The 14,062-nt window shown below is 38.5% G+C and overlaps 1 protein-coding gene across 3 annotated transcripts in view; it reads right to left on the reverse strand.

Annotated features, from left to right (window-relative positions):
• PLD1 (phospholipase D1) overlaps positions 1 to 14,062 on the reverse strand; it is a 211,984-nt gene that overhangs the window by 131,075 nt on the left and 66,847 nt on the right. For all 3 annotated transcript variants that reach the window (XM_034957720.3, XM_063603007.1, XM_034957721.3), the window contains exons 2-6: positions 6,351 to 6,541; positions 5,991 to 6,118; positions 3,951 to 4,096; positions 3,324 to 3,429; positions 1,905 to 1,970 (exon numbers count right to left, since the gene is read on the reverse strand). In XM_034957720.3, the coding sequence (XP_034813611.1) occupies positions 1,905 to 1,970; positions 3,324 to 3,429; positions 3,951 to 4,096; positions 5,991 to 6,118; positions 6,351 to 6,510 (606 nt within the window). In that variant the 5' untranslated portion in view covers positions 6,511 to 6,541. The remainder of the gene's footprint in view (positions 1 to 1,904; positions 1,971 to 3,323; positions 3,430 to 3,950; positions 4,097 to 5,990; positions 6,119 to 6,350; positions 6,542 to 14,062) is intronic.

The following is a 14,062-nucleotide window of genomic DNA, read 5'->3' on the forward strand; positions in this document are numbered from 1 at the left end:
TGGGAGGCAGAGGCGGGCGGATCACAAGGTCAAGGGATCGAAATCATCCTGGCCAACATGGTGAAACCTCGTCTCTACTAAAAATACAAAAATTTGCTGTAATCCCACCTGTAGTCCCAGCTACTTGGGAGGCTGAGGCAGGGGAATCGCTTGAACCCGGGAGGCGGAGGTTGCAGTGAGCCGAGATCATGCCACTGCACTCCAGCCTGGGAAACAGAGCAAGACTCCATCCCAAAAAAGAAAAAAAAGAGAAAATGAGAGGAGAATCTATTCACAGTCAGTTGCTAATGAGGCTTTCCCTTCCAAAGGAAATGTTTATAGGTCACTCTGGGATTTCTAAATACAACATGGCCTAACTTTGAAAATATTTTTATGACTGGAAAAGTCATTAAAATGAACACTTTTTAAATGTAAACATTCTTTAGTCAACAGTAGAATCCCAAATGTAGAAAAGTACATGAAAAGAGAAGAATGAACTCACCAAGAACGGTTACAGCCAAAAGAAATAGTAAAAGTAAAGTCACAGGCAGGCAGAAAAGTAAAAGAAATGGAAAATTATTGCATATGGGTACTAATTCACATTTAAATAGTTGTCTGTTAAAGAAAATATCATGTCGGATTTCAGACAACACAAGAGGAGGTATCATTTTTATTAACAATAGTAGTAGTATCCTTATTCATTGTTATTTCAACAATACAAGTTCCTGAGTCCTGGAAGAAAAGAAACCCCTGCCTCCCATCATCCTTCTCTTGAGATCCTCTGGTGCAGCCCAAATTCCTGTTTTCCTGAGAAAACCCTTCTCCAGGTTTATGAAGACATAGAAGCTCCCTCAAGTCCATTGAATGCCCCAGTGCAAGCTGCTGCTGGAGGCAGGTAGTGACCTGGATCCAGGTCACCTGTGTGTAATGGGACAGCTGGATGTATATTTGGACCAGACTCCAAACCGTGTGCTACAAGGCAGCAGGAAGGCAGCTCCTGTCATGAGAAACTCGCAGAGCCAAATGCTCTTGCATCCTCTCCAAAATACACTAAAGTCTTTACTGTTTCGGTTTATGTGTTTATGTGATGCCATTCTCTAAACTAGCGGACAAACCACAATTGCACCAACTCTAGAGTTCTGCACATATATAATATAGATGCATACAGCCCCCATAACCATACAATTCATACAAATGCATACATACATACGATAAACCATGCATTCTCAGTTATCCAGGCCTCTGAATAATTGAAGGCTAAACCTTTAAAAACACCCCACCTTTAATAGTGCAGAGCTAATTGTTTGCTGACACTAGAAAACCCACTCCCTCCCTGCTTGCCAGCTGCATACCCCAAGCTTAATCTCTGTGGCTGCATCTAAGCCCCATCACCTCTTCTTTCTTTACTTGGATTCCTCAAGGGTTTTTCTTTCCTAGCTTTTCCCATGCTTCTCACTTTCACATGAAAAGACAGGCCTTTAACAGGCATGACAAACCAATCAGATGGCAATCGCCCTACGCACCACAAAATCTTCAGGCATTCAACTCCACTCAACTGTTTTCATCACTTACTACTCAACAGTTACTCTTTGTAGCTAAAAAATGCTTTTTGGCATTTTCCTGGAAACCTGAGAAGAGAAGAAGGTTGATTTCTAGATAATCTAGCCTATAGCAGCATTTCAAGTTCATTTAAATCTATTGTTATAGACATATTAAGTTCTACTCAACTTTTTAAAACAGCATCACACCACTGTAAACTGGATCCTTGCTGTAAAATCAACTTTGTATTCACTTAATTTATTTTAATGCAAGGACGAATGTAGATGTGGATACAATCACTCGTGTTATTAAAATGATCCAAAATTTAGCTGACAATTTACTATAGTGAAAATTACTCCAAACTTAAATCACTGACTAGTACTTACTGTGGCATGATAGTTTCTATACATGGGCATTTTTAGTATCTTTGTCAAGTAATCTTCCAGTTGTTTCTGTAATGCAAATATTTTAGATAAGTGTTAACATGGTCATATTTATTTTTAAAAATTAAACAATAGTGACAATGATGAGATCATCATTTTCATCTTAACTTCTACAAGTTATTCAATTATTTATTAATATAATCATGGAGCAAGGAATCCTGAATAGCATTAAGGTGTAATTTCCATATTTCTCTTGAACTATTATTTAAATATCTTCTTACTGTTTAACTTTCCATATGCTTAGGTCTTCTATAAACTGCTGACAAGCCCTATTATATATATATAGCTATTATAGCAGGACTTGCTATAAGTTGTTTTAAAGCATTTGTTGATATTACCAAAAACTTTCATTTTTTTTCAATTCTAACACTGAACTTACTGAAAGATATACTACAAATTTTAAACAGCTTTTCAGGAAACAAAGGTGGAGAAAGGTTAAAAGACTTTCTAGTAGAATGTACTGATTTTAAATATGCTAAACTGTGTGTGGAGGCAGATGGGGAGTAGAGGGATATAGGCTTGGGGCACTGGAGCAACATATGTCAATCATATTGACCATGATGTAAAATCCAGCATGCTTTTGCTGAATCACTAAGTGTCATTTTCAGTTGAATTCATACATGTGCACACAGTAAACCAAAACTATATAATTTTATATGTCTAGGTATCTTGGAAAATATTTGGTCCAGATGCCTACAAAGATTTTAAACAAGATGACAACTACAAAGGAGAAATCAAACATTCCCTCTGGAACATAAACATTTCAGATTACAAAACAGAACTGACAGAAATTAACAAACACTTGTTCATTTTCTAGTAAAAAAAATTAATTGTTCACACTCTGCAGCACCCATCTTGGAAGCAGAGCAGGCAGAAGTGCCCCTCCTCTGGAGTTTTCTGTCCCAGTGCTGTGCCTGTCTGTACTCCGTCAGACTCTTCTCAGGCCCTAACTGCTCCATCTATAGTTTAGGAATGAGATTTTACATATATTTAAGATGGGCTATTACAAACACGGAAACTTATATATGGAAAATATTATTTTAAAAGAGTAGATCTCAAAACCCACAACAATGAGTTCAATCTTTGACTCACAATAAGCCCAAGGAGGTTCTAGCAGGGAGAACAGCTTCTTCATAATGTCAAGTCCTAACCAAGAACGCTCTTCCTCTTCTGAGAAAATGCACTGTATGGCTTGGGGAAAGAAGGGACTGCCTAACTAGTTCCAGAAAGCTAAACCAGCCTGGGGATCAATGAGTGGATGAGAGGAGTTGTAGCCAGGCCTACTTCACCCCTCAGTAGATGCTGTGTTTCTACAGCACTGCAAAATTAGGTTTAAAACCACAGAATAGTGAAGAAACTTACTCTTCTACCAAGGAATTGTTCTTCTCTTATCATGTTTTCAGATGAACGGGGCAAACTGGGCATCTCTCGAGGCTCCTCTCTGACGTTTTGCCTCCTAAACGTGTGTCTAAAACACAAATACACAGAATGCAAACACCTACTAGATTATTCTGTGACTATGACTTTAGTATGTCTTTCATGAGACGGCATATTTTTAAGAGACTATTTAATTGAAAATATCTACCAACAATAGACTAGTTAGCCGATATTGTGAATTAAATACACTTTTTATTTATTTATTTTAAAGATTGGATGTACTCTGTCACCCAGGATGGAGTGCAGTGGTATAATCATGCTCACTGCAGTTTTAAACTCTTGGGCTCAAGCAATCCTCCTGTTGTAGCCTCCTGAGTAGGTAGAACTACTAACTATCACCACGTGCCACCACGTCCAGCTAAATTTTTAATTTTTTTATAGGGAGGAGGTCTTGCTACGTTACACAGGCTAGTCTCAAACTCATGGCCTCAACTGATCCTCCTGCCTCAGCCTCCCAAAGTGGTGAGATTACAGGTGTGAGCTACCACACCCAGACAAAATACACTTTCCATTCAACTTGTATACTGGCATAATTAATTCCAAAATGGTTACCTTCTAGTGGGAATGGGGATTCGGATAAAGGCTTTGTACTTGAGCAGCTCTCTGTGAAATTCTTGAAAATGCTTGAATTTCCTCTTAACTTGCCATTTAAATTCCCCATGTGTTAATTCAATAGTGTAAAGATTAATACTTGGTACCTACAGTGATACATAAAAATGTTTGATATTTTAAATAACAACAAAAATTCCAAAAGCTTTCAGTGAACAATATTTAACTAGTAACAGAGAAGTATACTTAAGTCCAGCCTACTTATTTTGTGTAAGTACTTAAGTAAATTTGTTTCAAAAGCAGCCAATTGCAGAAATAATATTCTCTAAATGTTCACTTGATGAATTACATAAGACAAACTTTCAATCACATGAGACGATTCCTACAAACGCTGTTCCTCCAACATATGTGCGTGTATGCATCCACGCACACACACACCTGAAATGAAGAACTAGGTGGAGGAGACAATGAGAAAGGCCCTAATTAGCCTTCATGGGTCCAGTCCACAAATATAAGCCGTGAACCAGGCAATTGGCAGGGGTGAGACGTATTGTATACTAACAGCACCATCTTGGCTGTTTTTGTTCTTCAGAAATGGCACGACATGCCTTCTCTCCTTCTCTTGTGAAACACATTCCAAGGTCCAGCCTTGTCTCTACCACCCACCCACCCTAAGGAACCACCAGTGTTAAGGAGGGGTGGGTGGAAAAAGTGACTGCAGTAATGAGTATACAGTGTATACTTGTATAATATAATACATATGTATTATTATTACTAAATCTTTGTAATAAACCTATAATGTAAGCACTGTTATACCCTTTATTCAGAAGAGGAAACAGGAACAGAGAGGTTAAGTCACTCATTCAAGATCACAAGGCAAAGATGAATTAAACCATGCAGTCTGGCTCTAGAGTCTGTCATTTACCCCTACATGTTATTATCTTTCAATCTAAATGCTGGCAGGTGAAATAAGAAAACAAAGCTCATCTTAGAGACATTTCTGAGTGAGTTGTGCTCAGTGGTGTATCAGGGAGACATGGACCCGAGTCACAGGGAAAGCCTAAACGAGAGGCTGACACCAAAGTGAGTGTAAGCTGGGAGTCAGTACATGTGCAGGTAGGCTGGGACACAGCACCAGGCAAAACCACCCAGAAAGCAATGCAGCGCATGCCACCTCCAAAAGACAAGGAGGAAGGGAAGGCAAAGCATGCCCTGACAGCTGGTTATTAATCTGTGCTTCCCCTGAGGCAGGAGGCAGTGGTGGCCTTACTCTGCCATGGCTAGATCTTAGCCTGAAGGGACAAAGGTCACCACCCTGCAGCAATTGTCCTCCCCCGGAGACTTAACAACTGCAAAATCCAGCCAGAAACAGAGAAAAGTAGCTACCCTAACAGCTTCTTCTAGTCCAATCCATTTCAAAGGGCATAACTTTGATTGCTGAAGACATTTTACTCCAAAGCCTTTTCAGCGTTCAATGAAATATCACGTGAATGAGGACTAAAGGATGGTTTTCTAGGAACCAATCAGAGAGGCAGAGTATGGCTGCAGAATTCTCTCAACAGTATTTTGAGGTAATGGCACTGGCCTATCCAGTATCCTGGCTTTTTTTCTTAAGAGCCAGGTAGCACCAACATTTTCATGCTAAATAAACATTAGGAAAGCTAAAATTCTTGTTGACTTATACCTGCCATGCAAGGTGGAATAAATATTCATCAAGAGTCCAAATGAAACAGAAAACTGGGGAGAGAAGAAGATTAAGAGAGGCACTTTGCAATTTATTAAACTGTTAATTTGCCTTACATGCCTTTTTAAAAGAAAGAGCTTTGGCTCAAATGAAGAAAGAGGAATATAAGAATGAAGATTAAATGGGAAGGAGGCAAAAACTTGACAGGTGAAAATGACTTGGAAATGATAGATACATAAAAACAAACAAACAAAAACCTACAAACATGATCATAGCTAAGAGGGAGGAAAATGAAAGGCTATGTACTAATTCACATATATTGACAAAAGAAAAAAGGGTGAGTCCATAAACGCTCTGACCCTTGTTGTAGATGTGAAGCGTTCCACTTCCAGAACTTGTGCTTTTATTGGACAGCCGGAGAGATACGTCTGTATATTAGGCTCCTTAAATCCTTGAGTGTTATAAATAGCAGAGAAAGGGATATACACTAAAAAAAAAAGTAAATAAAGTTAATGCAATATATGATTAGCATAACTTGTCTTTTACAGGCATTCTTTTAAGAATCACGTGTTAAAACAAGTAAGCCTCTTATAAAATGATCTGAGCCTGGTGTTACATCTGCAAGGAAAATCAATCATTTGCTGGTTACTTCAAATTTGTGCTCTTCCGACCAACCGAGATAAACTCTTTTCTTCCCCGCTCAGATCATTCGTCTTTACCTTCTTGTATCTTGGGATCGCTGGGAGACACGTCGTAGTCTACCTCCTCTCCCTCAAAGTGGAGTTCCCGCGTGTCCAGATTTTCTATGATATTACTCATGTCAGCAGCAATTTTCTGCAGTGCAGAGGTATTTACCCGTGGCTCGTTTTTCAGTGACATGTTAACTTTGGACAGAGTAAAAGCAAAGGGGCTAGGAAAGAAGAAAAGGGTTACAAAGACTTAGCATTTTGATAACATAAAATGCTATTCCACAATTTGAATCCAGACTTAGATACAGCATATGGAAACAATTCAGCCTGCTCTGTGTGAGCCTCAGTTATCCAAAACAACCTTTCAGTTTATGTTCCTGTTTAACATTTAAAGGATTCCTAACTTGTAAATTAAAACAGAGTGCTTAATTGAAAACAAGAGAAAAAAAAAAAGAAAAAAAAAGCAACACCACATTGAATGCCAACATTTCTCTCATCCAACTTTATTAACTTGGATAAGTAATTCAAGGGAGATTGGTTTGGGAAAGCTTATTCAGAGAAAGAAATAGATTATTTGCTGTAATAAATACAGCTGAAGAAAGAATATCATGAAAAATAAGCAACTCTAAATATTTCCTAAAGAAAATTTAGAGTATTTCACATATTGAAATATATAGATTTAGAAATATTTTTATGATAGCATAATATTTCTACATTTTCTCTGTAGGTGATATCCCAAGCAAAGTGTATATTACCTCTTCAAGATAGGAGATTTTGGCCATGACTTTACGTGAGGTATAATGACGTATGTGTCTTGAAAGGAAATTGATTAATATACCTATTCCGAAAGACATCTGAGGTGCTAGAATTATACTTCCCTCCTTTTTTTTTCTTTAAAGAAAACCAGTTCTATTTCATTCTGACATTTAATAACACAAGTCGTTGCACATCAGTACCCAGGGCAGAAGAGTTCACATGGATATTATTTTTCATGTAAAATATTGAGATTCAAGCTTTGCACACTGTCATCAGAGTTGGATGAAACGTCTGTTTTGCCTGATGTAGAAATAATCTGTTAAAACCAGGCCCTAAAATGGAAGGACGCTCATACCAGTAACTCTTTGGCACATGTTCATTTCTTACTGCAAATCACAAACACTGAGCATCCACCACGTGAGATGAGATGAATGAAAACGTGAAGGTGAATAAGGCAGGCCCCTGTGATTAAGGAGCACCTGATATGGGTGAGGAAAATGAGGCATCTAACCCAAAGTTCACCCCTGGCCTCCTCCAAGGTCTTAGGCTTCTTGAGAACGAAATTTGCCCAGGGGAAGACACTTAGCTGGGTCTCTCCTGCAGGTGCTATCAAAAAGCTAAGTGGCTATATGGGAAATGCTAAGAAAGTCTCAGGCAAACTTACACAGCCCTTATTATAACTCAATGAGTCTCGAAAACCTATACTTTTATGTCTGGGAGAAAGAGACTGTGTTTGGAAATTCAAAAATGGGAGCGAAGGAGGGAGGTTCTGGTTTGGCCAGACATATAAAATTCATATATCTAAGTTCCCTGGAACTATGTAATCAATCATGTTTCTTTCTCTATGTTGCCTGTAAGAAAGCTTGGAGCCAAATTTGTGGCCTACTATATAGCAAAGTATAGGACTATCTCTTTCCTTCAACTTTCCCTCCCACTTCTAATTTATATCATAATAGTTAATAGTTACTAATTGTTTAGAATGCACCTCGCTGGTGATAATTGTTTACATACATTATCTCATTGGTCATTAATAATAAATCTGTGAGGGTTTGTTATTTCTATTTTGAGCACGACAGGAGTTTGCCATCCCCTCTTTATAGATAAGGAAACTGAGGCAAAGAAAGACTAAGTAACTTGACCAATATTTTAAACAATCTGTCAAGGTCACACAGCTGGTAAGTGGTGAAGAAGGGACTGGAATTCAGGTTTCTCTAACCCAAAAGTCGATATTCTCAACCACAACCTTTATCTTGCTATCTATTCTTTGTAGATATGTAAGCGCTTTGGAATAGATGGAACAGTTAATATAAATAAGTACCCTGGGGCAAGTCCATTTAAGAGCAAACCCTAACAGGAAGAATTGGAAATAAACTCCTGCAACTCGGTTACCACAGGATGAAGCCATTTAAATTCCCAGGGTCTTTGTTTCCTCTCTATAAATTGAGGAGGTTGAGCTATTTCATCTCTAGAGCTCTTTTAACACGAAAACCCTAACTGTAGATAAGAGATGCCATAAAAGTGTTCAGCCTCCCTTATAATTTAATTACTTTAACCCTTTTCCTATCCCAAGAGATTAATCAGAGTAGTTTTGCATTTGGGTAAGAGAAGCAGGTAGCAGAATGTTTTCTAACCTGGATAACTTAATTAAGATCTATTCAGCCTCCATTGAGGAGCCGTTGCCCTTGGTCAAAATCAAAATATGTATGTCCTTTCCTCTTCATTCAACAAACACTTAACAATGTGTCAGATTTTACTTTATTTAAAATACAAGGTAATGAAAAATTTAGAGGAAAAGAGACAAGGAAAAACAGATAAGAAATTACATCATATCATTGCAGCTTGTTAATTTTTAAAGACTTCAGATATTTTTATTGATTAAACAGACTTATTAACTTTGCCAACTTTCTTAACATAGTGAAGAAAAACAAAGGTTACTCCAAATAACCTTCCTTTTGAACTATGTGCTGATCTTAAAAATGCCTGTTAATTTTAAGAAATACAGAGACTACAGTAATCTACACAGTGTTACAGAGCCAATGCATCAAGCTGAAATAAATATCTGACTTCAGATAGAGAAAAAAGAAGCATATTCACTTATGAAAAACTTGAAGAGTGAGACATGAAACAAAGAAAACATCTTATCATTTATCAAGTGTTTATTACATGCTAAACACAATTTTAGCACAGTTATGTTATTTAATACTCACTTATTCTAAGAGATTTAGTTAAACAATCATCCAAGGTCACTCAACTTGTGTCAGTGTTGAGTTTATAAAGCAGATTTTGTCTGGCTCTAAAATCTTATGGAGTTGGTTACAGAGGCCCATAATTACTTTTATTTTATGGGCTTGAATGTCTATAAATCTAAATTAATCTTTTATATGAAGTTTAAGTCCTGTGACAAGACATGTCCTCTACTTTAGTCACCATACCTTGGAAGGGATCATACTAATCCCACAGTCACCTCAATTATGAAAACAACATATCTCAACAGCTTCCTGAGTTTCTTCTTAGCCTTTTACTTTTATGGTTTATAATATTTTATAAGATCATGTGGAACTTCAGTGGACCCAATGCATTTGCAGACTTGTTCATGTTTTTGTAAAGACTTTACTATTTAATAATAGACAATGAAAGAAGTGATTTGTCTATCTCTACCTTTACTTATGTCCATGGGCATTGTGTGCTGACTTTTCATCCAACCATTGTATTGTTGGTTTCATTCTTGAATATCAAGCTGCAAAACCATCTACGCTCCTATGTTGTCAAATCTTCATTTATCAGTCAATGTTTTCTTTCATCTAAAATAATCTATAATAGGGGGTGAGCAGCTGCCACAGGCACAGCCTATATCAGCCAGCAATGGGATAAGGGCTTCAGTGTTTACACTTGAGATAATGCAATTGATTTTGTTACCTCCTTATAAAATTATACTGCAAGATCATTATCTCTTTCAGTACCAAGAAGAGATGGTGCCCATGGAGAGATAAGAGCAGCTGTGTTTTATTTCTGTTTGCATTTGTATCTGGAAAGCAAATAAGGGTTTTTTTATTCTCATTTTGAATTATAGAACTGAAAATCTTTGCAGGGAAGATTTAATGACCTCCAGTTATTCAGTGATGAAATCAGATAATTTTCTATTCTCGATTTTCAACAAGATTGGGAAGGAGAACATCAAAGAGAAGCAGATACTTTCCTTTTCAGATAACAAATAGATAAACATTGCCTTAGCCAAAATACAATAATAATATCAACTATAATTATTGAGATTAACATAAATATGAACATTAGCCAGTATTTGCTAAATATGTACTACATGCCAGGTTTTGTACAAAGTGATTAATATCATGATCTCATTTAATCTTCACAATAACTTTAGGAGCTGGGTCCCATTGTTACTAGCATTTTTAATGAGTAGCTTAGAGAAGGTAGAAACTTGGCAGAGCCACACAGCTGGGAAGTGATGAAGCTGGTGATCAATTTGATCTGACCTCAAAGCCCAGCTACTTGCCAATCCAGAGGTGGGACTAGGGGTGGGAGGAAAGATGGGCACTGGGAGACTTTTACAATTTTCTTCATATACTCTTAAAACTTTTTTTTAAAGTCAGGGTCTTGCTCTCTTTCCCAGGCTGCAGTACAGTGGTATGATCATAGCTCAATGCAGCCTTGAACTCCTGAGCTCAAGTGACCTGCCTGCCTCAGCCTCCAGAGTAACTAAGACTGTAGGCATGTACCACTACGCATGGCATGTTTTAAAATAAAAACAACCTACATTCACTCTATGAACATAGTTACGATTTACTTATTGCTCCCTTTCTAACATAATATGCAAAAATACACTTATTTTTTTCTAGATGCTATTGTACTTAACTGAGATAAATAAATGCAATGGATTCCTAAGCCAAAAATTATATCATAATGTATGAACGTAAAAAAAAATTATGATTAGATAGTTTAAACCCAAACTGAGTTATGGGGATATCTTGTTTTCCCATTTTTTCATGATGATGAAATAAATTAAAGGATCCATAATATATAACCTTCGAAAACACATCATACAGCAACTCTATATCTGGAACTGACTTGATGCTCTCTGAGATATGAAAATTATAAATGTGGATTCAAGTACTAAACTCAATCTTTAGTAATATAATACAACTTGGATAAATATTTTTTGAGTTTAGCTGACTTTGAATAAAGTAAATGATATTAACATATTTTACATTCCAGACTATATATTTTGAGAAAATACATTTTAAATATCCTCTGATGTTTACTTGGATCTTTGACTTTTTTTTTAAAAGGAACATTGCTTCCGCAAATATTAATGGAAGGTGATTATGTACCTTGGACAGAAAATGAGATGTCAATGGTATAAGGGAAAGATCAAATGACCTAGAATTGTTCTATCCTTACTATGAGTGTAACCTGGGCAACTACCAGCCCCAGGGTTGCAGTGTCCCTCTGTGAAATGTTCCACTCCTGCTTCCTCCCTTGGGAAGCTGTGAGGAGCAAATGTGATCATGGATACTCATCTACAGGCAAAAATCATCTTGGTTGCTAGTGTCATCTTTAATTCTATTAAAAGCTGACCCCTGAAAAAATAATCTTAGGAGAGTTTATCCTGCTTTTCATCTCTTATTTAGCTCCCAAAACTAACATACCATCTTGCAACTGTCTTTCTGGCTGGGCTACTCTAAGAATGGGTCTCTGTCATTCAACCAGTCCTGAAATTTCTGGACTGTACTACACTAAGTATAAGAGAAACCAGTAAGCCTTCCTCTGCAAAAACAATCATGGAAGGCATTAGCCAGTCAGACCCAGCTAATGCCCTTCCTTTTCCTTGCATGTCTTCCTGGCCTCATCCAACCTGCTCTCCCTGGCTGGTTATGCAATCCTTCCTTGGCATTCCCATAGCGCTCTCCACTTTTCTCACAACAGTGGCTCCTGCTCCCTTTGAGGTCCAGCATCCTTTGCAACTTTGATGAAATCTATGACCCCACAACCCCAGAAAAAAATGAGCACGGGCTCACACACAGCATTTTGCATATATTTTCATAGGTTCATGGTTGTACTCTCAAGACCTTTAAGTGAAGAAGCACGTCCACTGAGCCACAATCATGTGCTGATGCACTGACACATCTGTCTTCCCACTAGACAGGGACACTCTTGGGGGAGGAGGGTTAGAGTCATGGGCATTCACCACAGACACCCAGCCGAGCACCCACTCAACACGTTTGTTGATTAAGTGACATAATCAATGAGCTGTCCATAGAGAAAGCTGTCAGCTCCAGGTTATTCAGTGAATGACACAAAGAGATATTATTTTCCCTCGCACACCACAGACACACTCAGATGTAGAAGCCTTCTGGTTGAAAAGCCCCTGAGAGGCGTATAACATGTTAGAAACAGATTGGCTGCCAACGCAATCACAGCTAACACAGCAAACTGCTAGTGAAGCTTCCTGTGTGCCAGGCTTTTGCTGAGGGCTTTTCATGCATCATGTCAAATGATCCTCACAGCAACATCATGAGGAGTACTGTCATCATTCCCACTTTGCAGACAGTCTGACAGAGGTGAAGAGTCAGAAAGTCAGTAAGTTGGCTCTCAGCCTGGCTCTGGCTGACCCAAAAGCCATGCACCTGCTCCTCTTCTGCCTTCCACCTGTGCCCGTGCCAAGAAAAGGAGATTCCAAGACATGGAATCACCCAGCCGCCTTTCCTGCCCATAACCTGTGAGTCCAGCTTGCTATTATGTCTATGGTTCTAAGAGTCAGAAGTCTGACTCCCAAACACAGCCCTTCCACTGAGCTCCACATCTAGTCTGATCTCAGGGAGCCCAGAGCCCAGCAATCTTCCACTTACTTATCCTTCTCTCCTGGTTTTATATCACACCCTCCACGTGGCCTAACGCTGACGCTGCTTTTATCCCTGAGATATCCAGACTGGTGCTAAATACTTTGGACTCACTGTGCCCACAGAATAGAAGTTGAACTCACGTTCTCTTTTTTTCCCCTAGCTAAAAACAAAGAAACAAACAAAAACACATCTATAATGACATAAAGCAAAATGGTTACATAGCTCTTAAAATTTCCACAATTTCTGCCATTAGCTAATCTCAACTAGTAAGTATGTCATTAGGATACTTCTGATAATGATCTATCCCAGCCATTTTTAATAATAACTCAAGAAAACCAAGGCAGCTTTATGCCATGGAGGCAACAAGAAATCCCATAAGACATCATGGTTTCCAGAAAGGACAACCTTGTAGACAGCTGTTTCACTATCCAATACTGAATTAGGATATAACTCACACGTTTTGGGGCATTAAAAGCACTTCTTGATTCTCATGACTTTTCCTAAATTCTTTGACCTCTTTGGACGACCTTTTAAAAACATCCTCAGCATTTGTTCTCTGGCATGAGCTTTCTAATTTCCTTTAATATATCCTAGAGTTAAATATTTCCCTCTTTGCAGTGGTGTCAGCTTCTAGCTCATCTCAGTCATATCTTTGAATTCAAACTTTGCTTCCAGAGTCAAATACAAATGTTAAAGGAAATTGACATCTATTTCAAATGTTGATGGTTAAGAAAATATGATCTGTCATTTCCTGAGTGCCTGTACTGAAAGGCATGTTACAGGTATTACTTCCAATCCTCACAACAATCTCACTGGGGCCATGGGAGCTTACTGAGGCTGCACAGTTGTGAGTGGTGGGACTGGTCCCTGTATGCAGGCCTCCAGATGGGCTGGGTCCATCTGCATCCCTGGCCTCTGCTCAGTAAAGATCCCCAGTCACAACTGCTCTCACTTCTTCTCCTAATGCCACCAACCATCTCAGCCTCCTTCTGGGCAAGGGCAGGGCTTTGGCACAGCCTCCATGGCATGCAGCACAGCACGTGGGCTCCACTGACCTCCAACCAGACCCTCAGAGGCACTGGCACATCCAGATGTTTTTGGATTCAGTTGAAGTGCTGCACCAGGGAC

This window comes from Pan paniscus, chromosome 2 (genome assembly GCF_029289425.2).
Source record: "Pan paniscus chromosome 2, NHGRI_mPanPan1-v2.0_pri, whole genome shotgun sequence".
Taxonomy (NCBI): Eukaryota; Metazoa; Chordata; class Mammalia; order Primates; family Hominidae; genus Pan; species Pan paniscus.